This window comes from Microtus oregoni, unplaced genomic scaffold (genome assembly GCF_018167655.1).
Source record: "Microtus oregoni isolate MIOR12 unplaced genomic scaffold, Mior012 000081F_ref0000091, whole genome shotgun sequence".
Classification (NCBI taxonomy): domain Eukaryota; kingdom Metazoa; phylum Chordata; class Mammalia; order Rodentia; family Cricetidae; genus Microtus; species Microtus oregoni.
The window spans coordinates 4,506,184-4,528,705 of NW_024544541.1; the positions used below are offsets into that span (position 1 = coordinate 4,506,184).

The 22,522-nt window shown below is 46.0% G+C and overlaps 1 protein-coding gene across 1 annotated transcript in view; it reads left to right on the forward strand.

The window, feature by feature from the left end:
• Window positions 1–22,522, forward strand: part of LOC121441724 (vacuolar protein sorting-associated protein 13D-like) — a 226,987-nt gene that overhangs the window by 43,738 nt on the left and 160,727 nt on the right. Inside the window, exons 21-30 of the mRNA XM_041642967.1 lie at window positions 919–1,947; window positions 3,859–3,949; window positions 5,534–5,660; window positions 7,336–7,516; window positions 8,730–8,909; window positions 12,758–12,980; window positions 15,523–15,733; window positions 18,942–19,113; window positions 19,314–19,426; window positions 21,327–21,539. Of these exons, the coding sequence (XP_041498901.1) occupies window positions 919–1,947; window positions 3,859–3,949; window positions 5,534–5,660; window positions 7,336–7,516; window positions 8,730–8,909; window positions 12,758–12,980; window positions 15,523–15,733; window positions 18,942–19,113; window positions 19,314–19,426; window positions 21,327–21,539 (2,540 nt within the window). The remainder of the gene's footprint in view (window positions 1–918; window positions 1,948–3,858; window positions 3,950–5,533; window positions 5,661–7,335; window positions 7,517–8,729; window positions 8,910–12,757; window positions 12,981–15,522; window positions 15,734–18,941; window positions 19,114–19,313; window positions 19,427–21,326; window positions 21,540–22,522) is intronic.

Sequence of the window (22,522 nt, forward strand, 5' to 3'; positions counted from 1 at the left end):
TCATTCCACTAATGAACTCTGTGGGGATGAAGATTAAATTAGGGGTTATAGAACGGTCACTTTTCAAGTCTGTCAAAATTTCTCTATCTATGAGTTGGAATCCCTCTGTTAATTGCCCTTAATTAGTAAAAAAAAGATGTACTTGAAAATATTTTTAAATAAGAAATTCTAACTAAAAGAGAGTAAGAAGCTGGGGGTGCAGCTCAGTGACAGTGTTTGCCTATCGTGCACAGGGCTCTGGGTCCCGTCCCAGCTCCAACAACGAACACCGAGAAAAACATAACTGCGGGAGAGCGTCATGGTTTGAACAGTACCCACAGTACTGCCTGTCCCGCTGACTCTGCAGTAGTGTACAACCTCACATTCAGTCCTGTGCTGTGCCCACATAGACTCTTGGAAGTTTCCTCCTTGCTTTCTGCAGTTTTCAGTGTGGTTAGAAAGAGTAGCTTTGCCTTCTCAAGCATACAAGGAACACTCACATGTTGATGTGCATAGATTATTCTGCAAGGGACTAGGGAGAGCCTCATGCATAGAAGTGGGCAGAAAGAAGAAAGGATGAAAAAGAAATGATGGGCCTTGATGCCAGCTCACAGAGAGCCTCTTGGTAAACAGAAACACCAACTGGGAGTTCAGGGTCTGTGTGATAAGAATAGTGTTGGGGACTGGAGAGGTGGCTCAGTGCCTAGGGCCACTCTCTGCTCTCCAGAAGACCTGGGTTAGGTTCCCAGCCTCTATGTTGGGCAGCTGCCATCTGCCTGTAACTTCACGGTGGGGTGGTATATGTGTGTGTGTGTGGGTCTGACCCTTATAACCTCAATGAGCGCCTGCACTCCTGTATAGCCCCCCATATACAGAATTACAAATCCATTTAAAAAAAAAATGATTCTGGAGTAACTGGGTTGTTCCCTTTGAATGCAGGTGGTGTTAGCCAAGCACGTGTATGAGCAGGTTTTACAGACGCTGGACAACCTTGTGTACAGTGAAGATCTGAATAAGTTCGCAACCAGTACCCCATCCTCCCCCTGCCCTGCCTCCCCCTTGCCCCCTCTCAGTTCCTGCGGAGAACCTTCTGTGGCGAGGAAGGACAACGGATTGTTCAGCCACTCCAGCTTCTCTAGCACCTCCCAGAAGTCCTTGTCTGTGAAGGAAGCCAAAGCCTTCACTCAGATTCAGGCCAACTTCTGTATATCAGAGCTGCAGGTTCAGCTGAGTGGGGACCTGACTTTGGGGGCCCAAGGATTGGTGAGCTTGAAGTTTCAGGATTTTGAGGTGGAGTTCAGTAAAGACCATCCGCAGACCTTATCCATTCAGATTGCCCTGCGCTCGCTCCTCATGGAAGACTTACTGGAGAAGAATCCAGACTCCAAGTATAAGAGCCTGATGGTGTCTCGAGGGGCTCCCAAGCCATCTAGCTTATCCCAGAAGGAGTATCTCTCCCAGTCCTGCCCTTTGGTGTCCACTGTAGAGTATCCTGACATGCCCCGGTCTCTCCCTTCCCACATGGAGGAAGCTCCTAATGTCTTTCAGCTGTATCAAAGACCCATCTCCACATCGCGGAAAAAGCAAAAGGAAGTTCAGGAGAACAGCTACCCCCTAACCCCACCTCCTTCTCCCACAGTGGATGAGCCCAAGCTTGCTGGAAAGAATAAATTTGACGATTCCTTGGTCCACATCAATATATTCTTGGTGGATAAAAAACACCCAGAATTCTCTTCTAGTTACAATCGCATTAACCGGAGCGTCGATGTTGACTTTAACTGCTTGGATGTGCTGATCACCCTGCAAACTTGGGTGGTGATTCTGGACTTTTTTGGGATTGGTTCCACTGCAGACAACCATGCCATGAAGGTACCACCTGAGGGCCCTCTACAAAATGTGAAGTCGGAGTCCAGCACTTCCATGGAGTCTGAGCTCCAGGAGCCCGTGAACTCCAAGCTGGATCTCAAGGTATCGTTACACTCTGAAGATGAGTTTGAATCATATCTAAATGTTAGCATTTCCATTTGTCCTGGCAAAGAGCTATGTAGTCTCTGACTGTCTGCTGAGAAATACAGACATTAGTGACATCAATGTCTTGGAAAGGGCTTTGTTGTAAAGTTCATCTGGAGGCAGAGAGCATATGTAGTTTAAGCATCTTGTCTTCCCCCCAGCTATGTGATTCCAGGGAATCCTTTTGTTTTTCTTTTGTTTTCTCACTGCCCGTCCGACATGAGGGCTGTGTGCACCATTAGCCATGAGTCTGTGCACTGTCGCAAGCTTCTTCCATGCAACTTCTGTGCATGGCTTCCTTGTTAGTTCCCTACCCTCTGACAGCATCACTGACTGTCATTGGGCTCACCGTAGCGAGCCACAGAGTGCAGTGCGCAAAGTTAGATGGCCTGTGGGAGTCCTGGCCCTTGTACTGTAACCTGTAGCTGTGGCCTGGGAAATGAGGGACCCTCTTCTCCTCAGGCTTTTTCATCAGCAAACTGGGTGTTGTGTTACAGTGCCCATATAGAGGGTGGTCCCAAGCCTTAATGTGCGCCGCTCCACATGGTATATGGCACACAGCAAGTATCCAGTGAATGGTTGCTGTCACAGTTTTCATTATGATATGGATTGCCATGCTTGAAACTTAATCTTGATATTCATATTGTAAATATTAAAAAAACCCATAGGGGTAGCATTTAAGAGTAGATTTAAGGCAGTCTGCTGTGTGATGGAACAGTAGGCAGGTATGCCAAGTTGACTGCGAAGGGCAATACAGGCATATTGTAAGTTCTGGCACCTGTGCAGTAGCAGCTGGTCACTTCTGTATGCCTGGGGAGGAAGGTCTTTATCTGCATGTCTTGGTGCATGGGGTCTTGCATGCACTACTGGGAGCAGCCAGGAAGGGAACTCTATTTCCCCATGTTGGTGTTCTCTTGCTTCTCTAACTCACAGCAGGCTTCACTCCTCCAGAAGGGAACACCTGGGAGGAGAGATGGGGCATGAGTAGGGTGGGGAACTGTTCTGTCTCTTACTTAGTTGGCTGAAAAGCCAGCTCTGTCTCTTGCTCAGCAGGTGGTGAACACACTACTTGGCTGCACTCTGAGGCTCAGGGGCATTGGGCCTAGCAAGGTGACTGGAAGTGGCAGTGTTCAGCCATTCTATGGTTGCATTTGATATGCTATAAAGGTGGCTCTGCCTCAGGAATCCTTCCCCACTCTGGTAAGAAGTGGTGCACTCCTTGGGGGCTTTGTTTACACTGCTGCTCTAGGAGCACAGGACCGTATTTATTTTTTTAAAGATTTATTTATTATGTATATAACATTCTGTCTTCATGACAGAAGAGGGCACCAGATCTCATTATAGATGACTGTGAGCCACCATGTGGTTGCTGGGAACTGGACCCAGGAGCTCTGGAAGAGCAGTCAGTACTGTTAACCTCTGAGCCACCTCTCCAGCCTCACAATGTATTTTTTGAGACATGAATTTTTGAACATTTTTATTATGATGGATTTGTAATATATCACAATGGAAGAAATGAGTCATGACCTTCAATATTTCCTCCACTAAAATTCATCACATCACCTGCATTCCCTTTTCACTGGAGTCTTTTAAAGCAGATTCCAGGGCCGTGGAGATTGTCCAGCGGGTGGAGGTGTCTGCTGTTAGGCTTGATGATTCACATGGTAGCAGGAGAGGTCTGACCCCTGGAAGTTGTCCTTGGACCTCCTTGTGTATACATGCATGCTTACACACACACACACACACACACACACACACACACACGATTTACCTTCACCTTTCTGAGCCTGTCCCCATTCTCATCCATTCTGTCCTGCTGTTTCTTGTTCCCTCATTGACTTGCTTTTTGTTTTGTACCTTGTGTCCTAGGTTCATTCGCTTTCTCTTGTGCTGAGCAAGGCCACCAGTGAGCTGGCTAAAGCAAATGTGTCCAAATTAGTAGCACATGTGGAAATGATTGGTAAGTGGGGCAAAACCAAACACCCACGATCTTGGTAAGTATTCCAACACTCAGCACGAAACTAGTTGTCCTCACACACCAATAAGGTGTCTTGATGGTGCGTATTGGTATGGCCGTCATTTTTGGTGGTGGTCCCAATCCTGGCTTTGGGATCAGCATTGTCTGGATGGCTTATTACAAAGGCAGGTAATGGTACAACTTTCTCCCTGTTCCTCTCCTATCTCATCCCAAGGGCCCCTAGCATCTATCTGTGTAGTGTGCCCAGATAAATTTTTTTTTGTTGTTTAAATTGGGATAGTTTTGAGAGTGAAATGATGAGAAATTAATAATTAGATCTGGAAGACAGTCAGGTCAAGAGGCTGTCTGTGGAAAAATGGGACAAGCTCATTTTGTTGGTGCTGAGTAGGGGTGCTGCCAAGAGAAGGTGTGGTTTCTGCAGCAGGGGATGGTAGCAAAGCTGACCTCTTTCTGGTGGGCTTTTGCAGTTGGAATTCTTACTAGAATACTATGTTCTAAGTGATAGGGTTTATAAAGCATGAGCTCAAACACTGCCCTTCATGAAGGAATGTGTAATGCAGTAGGAAGACCAAGATGCTGACACTGTCATGAAGTCAAGAATATCACCTGGAGAAGAAATTAACTGATACAGAGGTCTTGTGCCTGGCGTTATTTTAGAAAAGCATCCTACAAGTGTGGTCTTTAATAGGGAGAATCATGGCAATTTTGTTAGTAGACATTAAGAATTAAAAAATAAATAGATGCCTTTGAATCCCTGGGGAGCTGACCTGGCCTGCCAGAGGTGTATGTATACCTTGGTGGTCATGGTGACAGCTGTGTAAAGTTATGATTGGTTTTGTCCTGTAGAAATAGCAGTTCAGTAACTGCCCTGGAACTTCCATGAGAACAGGCTTCAACTCCTAGGGATCCACCTGCCTCTGCCTTCTTAGTACCCCAGCCCCTGCACCCTTCCTGGCATTATTGGAAGGACCATTTTGTGCTCACGTTCCAGTACACGTGCCCTAGCACCCATCTCCATCCTCTCACCCCGGGCTGTGCCCCTGGCAGCAGACTCACCTCCAATCTGTGCCAGCACTGTCGTCCCCACGCACAGCTGATTTTCTTCTTTTGTCAGGTCACTGCAAGCCACTCAGTGTTGCTTGAGCAGCTGACACAGGCACTTCCTCCCTTGTTTTATTCCTGTTATGAATAGACCTTGTGATGGTCCTCTCACTTGTAACCAGTGCTCTGGTCTATCTGCAGCTGCCAGCGTATTGTCTTTAAGTTGGAAATGCATTAGTTTGATTTCTTTCCCGTGGTAAATGTGCCTCTTAGTATGCGCTGTTGCTGGCTTGTGTAGACGTTGTCGTTTAGACTTGTTCAACTCCTTTAGACTTTGACATTGACACCCTTAGAAATAGCACATCAAAGGTTTTTCTGGGGTCTTGGCATCTGGAAATTTACCTCTGACATTTAGTTTGATTAAAAAGTGGAAGTCTGAGGCAAGTGCACGTCTGTTTTAATTGAGATGCATTAAACACTTTTAGAATTTGTCCATAATTCTGTGTTCTAATTTTAACACTATAGAGGGAGACCTGGCCTTGCAGGGAAGCATCGGGAGCCTATCCCTGAGTGACCTCACGCCACACGGAGACTTCTACAGAGAGCGCTTCACCACAAGTGGAGAAGAGGCGCTCATCTTCCAGACTTTCAAGTAAAGCACGCATGTCATGTCTTCTCTGGCTGTGTCAGGTCACCTGCTGTAGAACATCCACATTCTCCATCTCTGTCACCATCACTGCTGGTTGAAGTCCCTTTTAAACGCTGTTTTACATGTGTTTATTCTCTGTGTCTCCCACAGTGTGTGTATGGAGGTCAGAGGACAGCCTGCAGAGCTGCTGCTCTCCTCCCACCATCTGCGGCTCAAACCCTGCTCACCAAGCTGGTGACAACTCAGTGTTTGAAATTCTTATTGACTAAACAGTGAAAAAAATTTTACTTTCTTAAGTAAAATTAAAAAGATCTAGCTTGTGAGGAGTCCTGATTTATATTGAATTTTATTAAAGAAGATTTACATTGGAGATAATTTAGTGTCATGAGCATTTGGGATAGGATTGAAATAATCCCAGTTATCAGAAGACCACGGTTCTGTCAGTTCCTACCAACTTGTTGTGTGACCTGAAGCAAGTCACTTAATCTCTGTTCCACCTTTTCTCTGTCTGTAATGGGAGGCCCAAGTTGAACAATCTCTAGGCTTCCATATAGCACCGAGCATTCTTGCCTGATTTCAGCCTGAGAGCCCTGCTCACACTGAGTTATGTGAGTGTGCTCTTTTTGCTCATAAGTGTGACTTAACTGAATTCCTGTTGGATTTTGGAAGGTGGCTTTTGGCCTATCTGCTTCCTTTAAAGCATGGTTTTCCCGGATGAGATTTCCAGCTTCTTGAGAGGTATTAGAAAGCGCGGTTGTACAGTCCCGCCCTTCAGTATTATGCACAGTCAAGACTTCTGTTCAGCCTTCTCCCAACTTTTAGTGTGCTGAGAAAAATGGTCCCCCCAAACCATCTGTGGGCTTGGGATGTAGCTTACTGGAAGAGTGCTTGCTAGTTTGTGCAAAGCTCTGGGTCCAGTCTCTAGTGAACCCCCTAAGTTCACTCTCCCCTGGTTTGAGAACTTCTCATTGTGAGGTTGCCACACTGCTGAGAATTTGACGTATTGTGATTTGCTTATTTTATACACACCAATGGCATGGTTCTACAACAAAGGAGATGATTAGTGCTATCCCTTAATTCTTTGCTTGATAGAAAGGTGCTTTCCTTGGTAAATACGAATTCTTCCCCCGCTGACTGTGTCCTGTGTAATCATTTATTTCTTGGCATCACAGTCCATTAGATTCCGAGTGACTGTAAAAGTCCTCTGTTCATCTTTGAATCTACACACGACATGACAGTGTCTACATTTCACTGACGTAAAAAGGCAATTTCTCTGTTTTTCAGAAATCCCCTTTCCCTAGAAGCACTAGTTCTGCTGCTTCCATTTCTCTGTGGCTTTTAAATTACTCCCCAAACCCATATTGTCACAGTCTGTGCCAGGAGCAGCTGCAGGGACCGGAGGGGCTGTGCAAGGGCAGCACTGAGGTGGCACTGGTGTTTTCTGGAGGTGTAGTGAGTTTTGTGCTCAGCAGTGTCCCCTGTTTGTAGCCTTGGGTGTCACGCACCACACTTTTATTTAATGTCCTTATTAAATTATTGACAGGCTTGTTTTAAGGGTTTTCCATTTTAGTAGCTAAAGCTAAAGATTGGAGGGGAATCCCTTAAGTCAACTTTAGTTTTCTTCTAATACTCAAATCTTGCAGATGTCTTAGTCCTATTTTTTTTTCCTAATTTCCAGATATGGGCAGCCAGACCCGCTGCTCCAGAGAGAGCATGACATCCGTGTGAGCCTCCAGATGGCCTCTGTGCAGTATGTGCACACACAGCGCTTCCAGGCAGAGGTGGTGGCCTTCATCCAGCACTTCACTCAGCTGCAGGATGTCCTAGGGCGCCAGCGAGCTGCTGTTGAGGGTCAGACGGTGGGTAGCCAAGTGGCCTTTTCATGTTGACTGATCCATAGAACTTTAAAAAAATTGTTTCTTTTATTGGAAATACATTTTTTTTTCATAGAATGTTTTTTGATTATGGTTCTCCTCTCCCAGCTCTTCTCACTTTCTCTCTTGTCTCCTCCCATCTTGATTTATACCCTTTCTGTCTACAGTTAAAAAAACAAACAGGCATCTAAAGAATAACAGTGTGGGGTGTGTGCATGTGTGTGTATACATGTGCGTGCTTATGCAGGCACAAAGTGGCATCAGAGGTTGACATCAGGAATCTTACACAATCGTTTTTGACCTTTACATGTGTGCTGTGGAATGCATGCTTCCACCCAACACATGGGTGCATGTGTACACACACAGAAATATTAAATAAATTAAAAAGTCCTTTTATGGGTGTAGCTCAGTGATACACTAGGTTTAATCCCTAGAATGGCCTCTCTCCAAGCCCTTTTGTACTGCAAGGTTGTATTTTTCTCTTAAAAGTAGCACAGAAGGGCTGGAGAGCTGGCTCAGTAGTTAAGAGCTCTGGCTACTCTTGCAGAGGACCTAGGTTTGGTTTCCAGCACCTACATGGTGGCTATTAACTGTCTGTAACTCCAGTTCCAGGGGATTTGATAGCCTCTTCTACCTTCCTACATACCAGGCACTCATGTAGTACACATGTACATTCAGGCACACACCTATGTGCCTTGAATAAATTGCTAGGTATGGTGTTACACACGTTTCTTGTTACTCCCTGCACTTGAGAGGCAGAGGCAGGTGGATCTCTTGATTTTGAGGCCATCCTGGTCTACAGTATTGAAAAACAGACAAACACCAAACTAATCAAACAAATTTAAAAGCGGTACAGACCTGGAGAGATGACGTAGTTGGTAAGATAAGAGTCCTTGTTACATCACACATGTCTCATAATCCGTTTTCTTCATTATCATTGTAAAACTATTTTCCCATTTCTTTTATGATTTATTCTCTAATCTGTAGGTCATTTAGGAGTATGAAATTAATTTTCCAAATATTTGGGGACTTTCCATTATTATTTTGTTTCTTATTCTGATTTACTCTAGTGGCCACAAATAAACTATTATATTCTTTAATTGCTATATAAGTTTATGAAAGTTTTTCATCCCCATGGATGTCTGATTATAAAATTGGGGAATTAACTGAGCCTATGGGCACTTTCCTTTCTTACCAGGTGAGGGACCAGGCTCAGCGATGCTCGAGAGTTCTTTTGGATATTGAGGCTGGTGCCCCCGTGCTTCTCATCCCAGAAAGTTCCAGATCAAATAATCTGATAGTAGCAAATTTGGGCAAGTTGAAAGTCAAGAACAAGTTTCTTTTCGCTGGCTTTCCTGGAACCTTTTTGCAGGATAAGGTGAGCCCTCAGCATCTGCAGCTCTTTAGTTTAGCTTGAATTTGGATGTGAACTGAAAAATCCCCAGTCCGTGGCTCAGAGGCTGCTGTTACCTTCGAGGCCCATGGCTGGAAGATTTCTTTAAGATCTTATTGACATCTCAACTAACCTTTCAACTGCAGTAGTTTAAGTGTAACCCTCATTAAGTGCAATGAACTTGTTTCAGCCAACAATCCTGAGGGTCCAGTCTTCTATTGGTTACAGTGCACTCTACAAATATAAAAGCATCGGGAGTGGGGTGGAATTGCCACCAAGCCTGGCTGCCTGAGTTCACTCCCTGGAGCCCATAGGGGAAGGAGAGAACTGACCTCCAAAAGTTGTTTGCTGTTGCCCACGTGTACCCATACTCACACATAGATCATGCACCTACATAGTAATAGTAAATTAAAGAAGAAAGACATTCCTTTCTAGATGGGTAGTTTTCCTGATTTGGTCCCGTTTTTACCTGAAGACTCTTAAAACTATCGTAGTGGTAAAATGTTAGATGGTGTCCTGCTGCAGATGGAAATGACCTGGACATTGTTGCCTGTCGTGTTTGAGGTCCTCGGCTGAACCTTGCCAGCTAACAGCCAGTTAGCCCCAAAGCTGAGCGGGCCTTGGAGACACTTTGGTCCCCTCACTGGTGTCTGCCTTCCCGGATCCTGAGTGACATGTCTAAATAGCAGATGCCCTGCTCAGTATGCTCTTACCATTCCTTGCTGGTCTTCAGGCCCTATTCTCTCTGCTTATTTGGTACAAACTCATCTTTAGTGTGCGGGAAAAACACTGACTGGAATCCCCGCCAGCTGTGCCTGTTTGTCGTCCAGCAGCTACTAATGTAGGAAGGAGATATGCCTCAAGGAGATGAGTGTAAGGTTTGATTGTTAGCTCATCAGAACAGAAACAGCAGTAGGTAGCTGACGCTTGTTGGACACCCACTGTATGTCATTTGGTGCTAACTCCTCTGCATATAAACGAAACCCTGTTTCTTCATAGCACTCCTGACACCAGCTGTGTGTGGGCTTCCCTACCCCTCTATTTTCTGCCTTTGTAGAAACCTGCTGGGAGTCAGGTCAGTCATGGTGCAGCTGCCTGAAGTTAGCCAGCTTGGGCCCACTGTGGACACCAACCACAGGTTTAGGTGGCTTCTGATATGCTTCTGACTAACTAGTAGGGTTCCCACAATCTCTCCTCAGGTCCAGTAAGTTGCTGTAACAGCTCATAGAGCTTGGGAGAAGCACATTTGCTGGCTCCTTTACAGGGGTTGGGGGTTGAGGGGGGGAAGGCATGGCTGAAGAGTGAGATGCATAGGTGTGTAGGGCATGGGTGTTGTAGGGTGAGGAGCACAGGGACTTCCCTCGCATGCATTGGAGCATGCCCTTCTCTTGTGTATGTCTCTAGCGACTTAGTAATGGTGCGCCCAGTGTGCATGCTCTGTTGATGAGCCGGCTCTTTATCTCAGTCCTCTCCCTTCCTGGAGGTCCAGGAGTCACATAGTGGGTGGGCTCTTTGGAATGTGTCTTTCATTTTCTTTATTTGAGGTCACACTAAATGCTTGAGGCAGGGGGTCACCTGTAGTTAGAGATCTAGTTCAGTCACATTGTTTTGTTTCTCTCCCTTTCCAGAAAAAGGAATGGGCTCATTGTCTGCATCAGATGTGTCTGTGTCTGAGCTAACAAGTGTGCTCTAAAGTTAGCCAAACTATTTCAAGATGTTTTTTTTACAAAAAGATTCCTATTTTTGTTCAGCCAAATAACAGCATAAGTTATAGCATTTTAATGATGAAACTTGCCTGCCTTTGTTTTTGAGGATTTTATATTAGGTGACTGCACCTACAAAGATTACCTTTTCTTTAAGGCACAATGTAGATGCTTCTCTCTCCCTCATTCTCCCCGCTTTCATCTCTTGGTTATTTTGAAAACAAAACAAAACAAAAAACCCAACCTTATGGCATTCAGCAGTCAGTTCACACTCATGTACTTAAAATAGAACCAAATAAAACCAATCAAAACCCCTAAATGCTGTTGCTTTGGAATGCCTCACTGCTGGAGAGGCTTACTTCATTACTTTGTGGTTGCTTTGGGAAATTACTTCTTGTCTGAGTAGAGGAGCTTTTCTTAGGACTGTATCAAGAGTCTTTTTAGCCCTGGCTACTGCTTCCTATATGACCTTACTTTATATCCAGAAATCCTAGGGAAGCTGCTGTGTTACCCACTCGTGGTTGTTGAGTGGAATTCCATAAGGCTGTGTGGAGTGTGTCACTTGTGCAGATCTCTGTGATCTGGTGCACTTAGCCGTGCAGGTCGCCTCTCCTCATACAAGCCCAGTGTTGACTGACGGTCTCTGTGTTGATCCTTTCCACGTTGCGTTTACTCTTGCCTCTTGATATTCTTGCTCATGTGAAGTGAGTCTAATGCGCAATCCAGCGGCCCAAAAGCAGCAAATACTCCTGACGCGGAGCCTGTAGATCGCCTGAGCACGTGTGCCCTCAGCTTTTATGACTTCCAAATGTGGAGACACTTTCCTATAAAAACCCCATATGATAGAAGGCATGTTTGGATTTTTGGCGTATTCTTGCCTTTTCTTTTTCTCAACCATAGCTTGTGCTTAAACCATAATTTCTAAGGCAGAGTTGCTCAAAAGCCTGATCTTCTGAAGCCGTTGATTTATTTAAACTAACGACAGAGAGGATGTAGAGGGAAGTGAAGTGGAAGACAACAAATGCTGCCTGCAGTTGAGGTCAACAGAGCACTAGGGCTGTTTTCATGTGGAAACATTTATAGGATAGCATCTACCTAACAATCTTTCTTGAAAAATGCAGGAAGTTTGTGTTACCGTTAGTTGTAATTACTGCCCAAGAAGTGGAGAGATCACAGGGTTTTCACCTTTTAGTCCAAACAAAGCTGAGGAGTCAGCCTTGTAGTGGTAAGCAGCAGAGAACCATTGCTTTGCATACCACCAGCATGCATGTCCCATGATGCACAAGCCACACACAGACAGGGCTCTGAGGGGTCCTGAGGACCCGGAGAAGTTGAAGCACTGATAATAGGCTCACTCTGTGGAATCAACTAAAAGCTCTCAGCAAGAAAAGAGTCCTGTCTTTCCACAGAATCCCAGGGTTGGTTTTCCTCCATGTGAGCAGGAAGCTGACATGGGTAGCCAGCCTCCTGTTTGCCTTCTGTTTCATTTCTGTGGTTACTTAGATAGCAAATATAGTACATGTGGGGAGACCAGAATGCATAAACTTCTTCCTGGGGTAATTCTGTTGCAGTCATATTGCCCTCAGATACTTTTTGTTTATATCCCAGGCTGGCTTCAAACTTTCTGTGTAGCCAAGGATAGCCTTGAATTGTTTCTACTGCTATCTGGGTTTACAGGTGTGTGACAGCACATCCAGTTTTATGGGTGCTGGGCATCCGGCTAGGGAAGCATTTCCATACCTAGGCGCCTCTGCAGTCCCCTAGGCATATTATTTTTTTAAATTACAGTAAGCTTCTCTCTTCTCCCAAAGCAGTAAATCTATTGTATGGTTGAGAAATTTGCTTTGGTTAAATTTGACTGAAATTGGTATTTGTTCTTGAGCCAAAAGACAGTGTCTTCTTGCCACGCTGCTGTAGCTCTCAACAGGAATGTAATCTTTGGTAACATTTTTGAAGAGGAGTGTATGAGGTGGTAAGTGTCACGGCCACCACTTTCTTGTCCCTGGAGTCTGAGGGCAGTGGGTCTGCTGCAGTCTTTGAGAACTTAGGGACTAGGATGCGGTTTCCGAGCCTGTGAAGGTCCTGCTACCCCCTCATCTCTGCCTTCTAATTTCCTTTCATTCCTCCTAGGAATCTGTGCCTTCAGCTTCTCCAACAGGCACACCCAAACGCAGCGTGAAGAAGATGACAAGCGCAGAGGATCCCAAGGGGGCCCACAGACAGGGGCTGTTCATGACGCCTCCTGCAGGAGTGGGCCTTGGCAGCCTGAAGAGTGAGTTTGTACCCAGTGCCTCCATCAAGCAGCGAGGGCAGCAGGCCATGCCACCTCTTAGCCAAAGTTCCAGCAGCCCAGGTAAGAGAAGACAAAAGAGCTGCGCAGTGCAGGTAGGGCTGTCCTGAAGCCCTTCTAGGAGCTCTGTGGACCGTGTTGACCTGGCAGAGGCTGACATGATGCGTTGATGTGATGGAGACTGACATCTGTGCCGTGACCAAGCAGGCCTCATGCTGCTTTTGAGGAATGAATGTCTTATGTGTGTTTAGTCTCAGATAACTTCTAAAGTAGATTCATTTAGATGGGATAGAGAGGAAGAGGGTTTCAGTTATTTGTGGGACTCTTACATTCCACATGGCTCCCAGCAGATGGTGACAGCCCTCCTAGCCCTGTGTCCTCATAAGCTGTTATCCAGACCCCGTCCTTGCAGGCTGCTGTTTTGTTCTCAAGAATAAGATACTAAGATTGGTGTCAGCCAGGCTTAAGGATAGAAGTGCTGTAAAACGACTCTGTGGTCTGAGTCATCTTGCTATGGGTACTCTTGATTTTGATTTTTATCTCCTTCCCTCTTTGGGCTTTTCAGTACAGGGCTCTATAAGTAACCTAGGCTAGCCTGACCTCTACATTCTGCATCTTCCTCTCCAGTGTTGGGGTTGTGACTCTGCCATCTTGTGACTATAAGAATCTGTCACTCTGAACCTGGGCCTAATCTTTGCTCTGGAGTTTTCAGTCTGTTGCTGATGGATGCCATGTTGGAAAGTGAGGTGCTTCTCTGAGGAACTCAGCTGGGAGGGAGGCATAGTATACGGGCGGCTGAGATGAGCCCAGTGAGGCTGCACCGTGGGCAGTGAAGGGTGGCAGCTGAAGGAGGTTCTGATTGCTTTTGCTAGATAGACCTGAGGTCTGGTGGACTCCGTGCAGGGCCTCGTAGTCCTAGAGGTGAGCCCAAAGAGACCAATGGCTGTGCTGATGAAAGAGAATTTCGTTCATGATTATGCCCTTTTGTTTTTCAGTGTGTCAGTGGACCAGAGGCCACTGTGTTGATTTGCATGGACTTATCCTTGCAGCACCCTGCTCGGCATTTATCTCCCCTTCACGGGAGGGAGGAGTGAAAGGCTTGTCATGGGGCTAGTAGGTGGTAGAGCAGGATGGTGAGTTTTGGAAGGAGACAGTTGGCTGGTGTGACTCTGTCTCTGAACTCTGATGAGTGTTGTGACTCACTCTACAAGTGGTTAAGACAGTGACAATTAGACATTCAGCCAGCCTGACATAAGTGGATGCCTTTAAGAAGAGATGGGGCTGGGCTAGGGAGATGGCTCAGTCAGGAGAGGGCTCACACACAAGCACGAGGACTGGCATTTCATTCCCAGCACTCATGTTAAACAGTAACAGCAACAGAACTGGGCAAAGTGGCATATGTCCATAATACCAGTGCTGGGAAGGCGGAGGCAGGGGGATCCCCGGGACTTGTTGGTCAGCCAGTCGTAAGCTCCAGGTTGTGTGCTCAAACTATTGAGGAAGACAACATAAGACACTGCCCTTTGACTTTCACGCACAAGTACATGGGCATTGTACAGGTTGATGGTTTTTACTAAAATTCTCTCATCAGTGGTACCTGGCCTTGGATGAAGGCTGTGGTTTTCACACTGTCTCCACGTGGTTCTATGTTCTACAGCTGTTCCTATAGTCTCTCTGAGGCCATGACATTACTGTTCTACACCTCTCTCACAGATTAGCTCTGCTCTCATGGGTTTTATATATTTTTTAGTGCAACCATCTCATCAAGAACTGTTTACCAAGCTCCTACTGAATGCTAGGTGTTAGAATACTCTGTCCCCTGTATAGATACATACAGTTCCTCCTAGAGTGGTACTTGGTAAACATGGTATTCATATGTTATAGTACATGTTATGGGAAAGACAGAAGGAAATTGAAGACCCGATGTAGATCGAGGTAGGTAGGTCATGGTACTGATGAGGCTTTCCAAGACGCAAAGAGTGTGGCCTTTTTGGAGATGCGAAGAACTGGAAACCTGAAGTTTGGAGAGCAAATGGGAGAATGGCTTGTGATGAGGTCAGACAAGTGGGCTGTGGGGCTTATGTAGGGCCTTGCAGTCATTTGCAGGGAGGTTCCAGAGTTTTGGATTAAACATAGCCCCTGAAGTTTCTAAAGGAAGAGAACACTTCAGTCTGCTTCTTTTTTGTCTAGGTATTTTGTGGAAAGAATGTGGAATTATGCAGGTACAATGGAGAATTGTTTGTGGAGGTGTTGTAGGCAAGGGTGAAGGTGGTTTGGGTCTGATCAGTGGTAGCAGAAATGGTTAAACATGGTATGTGTTTGAAAAAAGAATTCTGCTGGGATGTGAGCAGCTTGGCTGGTGTGGAGGGCAGGGCAGGCAGCAGCATGTGTTGGACACAGAGCTGGATACAATGCATGCTGGGCTCTTGAGGCCATGGTTAAGGCCTCATAGTTGATGGCCACGTTTCTGAGTAGTGCAGAGCAGGGCAACTGGTTCTGAATTTCAAGGACAGAATGAGCGAACTTTGATCCTGTAGTTTGCTGAGGCCCAGCCCTTTCTGAGTGCTAATTTTGTCCTTGCCTCTTTTTCCTTGGATACTTGCAGAAGACCATGTCTGTCTGCTGGATTGCATTGTTGTGGATCTGCAGGACATGGACATCTTTGCTGCAGAGAGACACCCCAGAGAGGGCTCTCAAGCCTCCGACAGCAGTAGTGGGGACCTGATCTTCCCTTCCTATTTTGTGCGCCAGACAGGAGGAAGTCTCTTAACTGAGCCTTGTAGGCTGAAATTGCAGGTGGAGAGGAATTTGGACAAGTGAGTGTTATCTGAATACCTTGTAAGCAGAATCTTGGTAGGTTGGAATCAGTGCTGTAAGGTAAGTGAGGGACACTTCTTCACCATGCAAAGTGTTAATGGAGTCCTTGCTGTGTGCTGGACACACAGACGTGTGTGATGGAAGAGGAACTGCTGCCATCACAGAGCTTATGTTTTGTTGAGGAACATAAGAAGGTGGTTAGATGGCTCTAACTTAGTGTTTGACTCGGGAACTCTTCTGCAACCTTGCCTTGACAAAGAAGAAAGAGTTGGAATTTAGCATGTGTTTAAGTTGTAATAGGGAGGTAGTGAGAGCAGGCAATGAATGTATCTGGAAAAGATGGGCATTTGGACCTCCCTACTGCTGACTCCCTGGAGTCCATTTATTTTGCATAACTGCCCAGGTGCAGTTTTGCCCCATCTATAAGGGAGCCCATTGAAAAAACCTCCTAAAGACTAAGGGGCCGGTCCTGATTTACTCTGTAGTTAGCCTCATGTGCAGGAAGCTTGTGTCTGCAGTTCAGAGCAATCATTGATTCAGTTCTCACTGGCTTCATAACTGCCTGGAAAACTTGATGATCCTAGACCAACAGAGTCATGCTCAGGCCCAAAGCTTAGGTGTGTATTTAGTAAGGTTGCAGCCTAGGTTATGCTCCTGCTTGCCTGATCCACACTGGAACCCTGATTACAGTTTATGACATCTTTCATTATGGTGCTTTGGTGTGGGAGAAGCAGCATTTTGCATTTTAACTCCAGGGAAAGATAAAAAGTGTCTAGATAGCAATCAAAGAGCTCTGCTGAGGCTGTAGATGGCTCAGTGGTTAACAGAGCTTGCTGCTCTTCTGGGGAAACCAAGTTTAGTTCCTATCCTCTATGCCAGGCAGCTCACAACCACCCATAACTCCATCTCTGGGGAATCTGATGCCCTTTTTTGACTTCCATGAACATCTGCACACACATGCACACACACAGATGAAGTAAAATAAACAAAACCCCCAAAAGATATTTACAATGGGGACACTTTAAAAAGTAGCCTCATTAAATAGCCCTGTTCTAACCCCCAGGTGTGGGCAATTCACTTCATGCCACGCTCTCACTGGGACCTATTATGCCAGAGCTCCCTGGCTGGTGTCCAGTTATGGTTGGCATGGGCTCTATTTGATGAGCCTGGCCAGCCTAAGAGCTTCTTATTTTGGAACTGAACTCTTGGTTTTCTTTGCAAGCAATGTTTTTAAGATGTGCTTTTCTTCTTTGCTTCTCTGAACTTCTCCTCTTCCCTTTGGTGCTGTGTGGGGTGGCAGAGCTCTTTGGCCCAGTGGGAACCCACCCTCAGGTGTGCTGTCCACTCCCCACCACGAGCACACCACATGACAGTGCTTTTCTGTTGCCCGTTGTTGATTGCTTTATTGGTCTTTAAAACAATGTTGTGGAACTAGAGAGATGGCTCAGTGGTTAAGAGCGTGTTCTATTCTTGAAAGGCTCTGAGTTCGGTTCCCAGCACCCATGTCAGGTGGCTTCTCTGAACCTCCAGCTTCAGAGGCTCCCTACCTCTGGCCTCCTTGGATACCTGCACTCAGCATACACCTTACCCCTGACCCCTCATGTATATTAAATAAAACAAAACAAAGCAGTTTATTGTATATAGGTTTTCCCTTGCAGACAAGTCAAATTTATTTACTTATTTTTGGCAGTTTTGAGATCAAGGCTAGGGACATAGTACATGCTAGGCAAGCCCCCTACCATTGAGCTATATCCCTAACCCTAGAGCAGGTTTTTTCTTTTTTAAATATAGCATTGCACATCTTTCTCTTTAAATCACAGCCTTTGAGTTCATATATTCAGACATTGTGTATGGAGGACCCATCATGCCTGTTGCACCCATGGAAGGCAGAGGGAGCTCTTTAGTCCTAGCATGAGGCATGTGCGTCCTAGCAGCCTTGGGTATCTTCAGTCTCACTGCTCCCCCAGGCACTGTCAGGTGTTGTCCTAGTGAGTGTCCTCCATGCTCAGGAGGAAACACTTGTTTCTTCTTCCGTCTACCATGGGAGCTGGAGCTACGAGCTGGGCATCTGATCTATGTTACTCCCTCAACTGGAATAGTTAAGCTATTTCTGACTCTTGTGAGATTTTCCTTATTACTAGGCTAATTATGAGACTGAGGCAGGAGGATTGCTATGAGTTAAAGACTTTGGGCCACAGTGTGAAACTGTCTCAGAAACAAACAAGCAAACAAACAAATTCAAAACCAAAACAAAACTTGAAGCTGGAGAGATGGCTCAGCAGTTTTGAGCACTGGTTGCTCAAAAAGGACCTGGGTTCAATTCCCAGGACCCACATGGCAGCTGAAAACCACCTATAACTCCATATCCAGGAGATAGGTATTAGGAATATTTCCTAACAGAACCTCTCTGCCGGCGCAAAGAACTCCAATCAAACCAGATTAGACCGAATCAAAAATGCCCATGTTTAATGAATGCCAGGCTCTCAGGTGGCTGGGAGCATGGTAGGGGAAGACAGAGGGAGAGCACATGCAAAACCTGAAACCACAGGTTCCTTTTTCTGGTGAGCCTAAATACCCTGTGGGAGTGGTCCTGACCCTCCCCAGAGAGGGGTCAGTGCTTGGCGGGCTGAGAGTTGGAGTCCAAGCGCTTGGAAGGCTGGGAATTGGAGTCCAAGTGCTTGGCAAGTCCCAGGCAATTTCAGGGACTGGGGTGACACTTCCAACTCAATATTACAATAAGATCTCCTCTTTTGGCTTCTGTAGGCACTGCACACATATATGTACAGCTTACAGACATACACACATGCAAAATAACCACATATATAAAATAAAAACATTAATTAGCTTATATATGTATTTGTATGTATATGTTCATATTTATGTATGCACTTATTTGGCATGCTCAAGGTGGAACCTAGGGCCATATGTGTGAGACTAGTGCTCTCGTACTGAGCCTGTTTCCCCAGCTCATTTGATCTGAGGATTTTCTCCATGTATATTTGGGAGCTAAAAGTCTCTCTGTAGTTAAAGCATGGCAGGCATAGTAACTTGATCATTAGAGATACATGACTTTTTTTTTGCCATCAGAAGTCAAGATGATAATTGGCTGATAATGTAGGTAGCCACATTGTAGCCTTACATTTGGCTGTGCTGTGCCAAGGCAGTTAGTGTCTTATTTCTGAGAGTGGCCTCCTTTCTTTTTCATAGAGAAATAAGTCACACTGTGGCAGACATAACTGTCCATGGCAGTCTGTCATCTGTGCACTGCTCCCTGGATTTATATAAATACAAGCTGATCCGAGGCTTACTGGAGAACAACCTGGGGGAGCCCATAGAAGAGTTCATGCGGCCTTACGACCTGCAGGATCCAAGGATACACGTGAGTAGGCAGACTGTGTGCTTCAGTAACTTGTAGTCCCAGCGGAAGGTCACCTATGTGGATACTCCTCCAAGAAGGCAGGGAGCAGCAGAGCAGCAGGGGGAGTGGGTGGGACAGCAGGTGGATTAGATTCTTTACCTCTGGGCTCACCTTCAGGTTGGTGCTGTCACCTGAGGCCTGACTAGCGTTTCCTTCCACAGACTGTGCTGAGCGGAGAGGTGTACACGTGCATGTGCTTCCTCATCGACATGGTGAACGTGAGCCTGGAGCTCAAAGATCCGAAAGGAAAAGAAGGCACTGGCTCCCTAGCCAGGTCAGACTTGGATTAGCTCTGTGGTTTTACTGGCAGTAAGAACGATGTGGGAATGTACCCTTTTCATATTAGCGGAGGACAGAGTGAAACGGTGCTCTGAGGCTGATGAAGTGTGTAAGTGCTCTCTCTGTGTGTGCATGTATGTGTGATCATGTTTGTACGTGCACGAGAATGAGGGTGTGTGCTGCTGATCAGGTTCCATAGAGCTGTGCTGCTGGCCCCCAGTACTTTATTAGAAGTTTCAGTTTGATTGTTATCAGCCAAGTCAGGTTAGCTTATGTTTAACAGCTTGCCCCAAACACTGGTGACTTAAGGCTATGAGGTTTGATTTCTCTCACGCTGGAACACTGTGGGCGACAGGCTGCTCTGCTGTTTTGTCTCTTGAGTGACAGAACATTTAATTTGATTGTTTTTTTGGTTTTGAGGTGGAGTCTGGTGGAGTCACTTTGAACTCCAGGATCCCAGCCTTAGCCTCCTTGAGTAGCTGGGACATAGGTGTGCCATTGTGCCCATGTGCTGAGCATTTGAGCAGGGCAGATTGAAAACTAAGAGCTCTGGGATAGCTTTGGGTGGCACTTCAGTGCTCTGGTACACTTGGAGCTGGATCATGGTCTGACCAGCATGCGGGATTGGGGGCTCCTTGCCCTGTGTCTATACAGTTTTGACCCAGTTCTGATCAGTGCATCACTGGTGACTGCCTTGTGAGTCAATGCTTTAAAATTGACAGAATACAGGTGGAGAATATGAATGAGAACTGTTTTGACAATTGGCAGTACTGGGCTGAGCTGGCTACTTGGAAACCCTTGGAAGCAACATAACAGCTGCTCTGTTTTTGGGCTCTTGCTGGCCGGGTTGTTGACTTCTGTCACTCGTTTTTTAGAGTAGGTGTGGGAATCTGTGGTGTAGGAGTCTGGAGAGGGATTCTGAAGAGTGCATTGTATTTTTACCCTGAAAGCTCTCCCTTGTCCCCTAAATTGGGCAGCTGATATTCCAGTTTTCCAGATAGATTGCTGTTGTTGATTGTGTATGTGTATATATAAATAATTATGTATATAAAATATATAATTTTTTTGGTTTTTAACTTAATTTTTATTTTACTAGCCCAAGGTTATATGGGTGGAAAGTTGATTTGCATTTGAAAATGGGGTGTCAGAGCTAGTAATACTCTGCTGAGGCACTTCTGACTTGTCTTTCTGTTCAAAACCTGCATGGCCTGCTCCCGGCTCAGCTGAGGGAGCCATGACATGGTGAACTTGAGTCCCAAACTGTATTTTTAGGGTGTGTGTGGGGGGGGGAGGGGGGGGAGTGCAGATAATCTCTCTCTCTCTCTCTCTCTCTCTCTCTCTCTCTCTCTTTTTTTTTTTGTCAGATACTCTTTTGGTGCTTGGCTGCACTTTTAGTTCTTTTGATTTTTTTTTTTCTTTTTGGTTTTTCGAGACAGGCTTTCTCTGTAGCCCTGGCTGTTCTGGAACTCACTCTGTGGGCCAGGCTGACCTCGAGCTCAAAGATCTACCTGCCTCTGCCTCCTGAGAGCTGGGATTAAAGTGAGCATACCACCAGCTGGCATTTTTTTTTTTTTGCACCCTTTGGTTTTCAGTGATTCTGACTCTGTGTATCATCATCATAATGGTACTAAGTGCTGTGTGCATTCCTGTGGATATAATCACCTCTCTGCAAGTGGAAAAGGCTTAAAGCACAGTAGCACTAACTGTATTTCGAGTGGCTCGTGAGCAGAGCTGGTGCAGGGCTGCAGATTGAAAGGGGCTCTCCTACACTGATGATGTTGTGAGCATTGGAAGGGACTCTCATACATTGATGATGTCGCTCTTGTTCCACACCTGAACTTAATTTTGTAAGGTAGGATTGTGTTTAACTTTTCGTTTGCCTTCTTTCCTTTCAGATTTGACTTTAAGAAATGTAAGCTGCTCTATGAGAGTTTTTCCAACCAGACCAAGTCCATTAACTTGGTTTCCCATTCTATGATGGCATTTGACACCCGCTATGCTGGGCAGAAGCCCAGCCCTGGCATGACCAATGTGTTCAACTGTATCTTTCAGCCCTCCAAGAGCAGCAGCGCCACCCAGGGCTCCATTCAGATTGAACTGCATTTCAGGTAGTAGAGGCAGACTGCAGCTCTGCCATCCTTTTTCTGTCCCACTGTGCCCCCATAGGTCTCTCTGTGTAGCCCAGGCTGGGTTGAAATTTACTCTGTAGCCTTAGGCTCTCCTTGAAGTCAGTATCCTTTTACTTCAGCTTGCTCAGTGCTGGGATTACAGGCATGTATCCTCACACTTGGACCCCCAACCCTAATCTTTCTTTTTTTTTTCTTTCTTCCTCCTCCTTCTTTCAATTTATTTACTTTCACTTTAAGTATTGCTGTTTTGCCTGCAGGTATGTCTGTGTGACAGTGCCACATCTCAGAGTTACAGACAGTTGTAAGCGTCGTGTGGGTACTGGCATTTGAAGAGCAATTTCCTTAACTGCCGAGTCATCTCTCCAGCCCTCCAACTCTGTCTTTCCTTGTGGAGATATTTCCTTCTGTGGTCAGTAGGCCAAGTCCACTGGCTTTAGAACATCAAAGGATGAAAAAATTGGAGGCTCACCAGCACTTATCAGCACCCACCAACATTTACCAGCACCTATCAGCACCCACCAACATTTACCAGCACCCACCAGCACCAACCAGCACTCATCAGCACCCACCAGCACCCACCAGCACTCACCAACATTGACCGGCACCCACCAGCACCCACCAGCACTCACCAGCACTCACCAACATTTATCAGCACTCACCAGCACCCACCAGCACTCACCAGCACTCACCAACATTTATCAGCACCCACCAGCACCCACCAGCACCCACCAGCACCCACCAGCACTTGCCATCTCTCATCAGCTCCCTTGCAGTATCATGGACTCACCAAAAGGTGTCTCTGTTGCCTTAAAAAAAGTAGTTTGACATTGAGCCAGATCCTCCTTGTGAAGTGACTTGGGAAGGAAGAAATTATGTGAGTTTAAGGAAAAAACCCACACCAGGGCCTTTGGTCTACATGAGAGGAAGGCGGTTCTGACAGAACAGTCATTTACGCAGGGCTC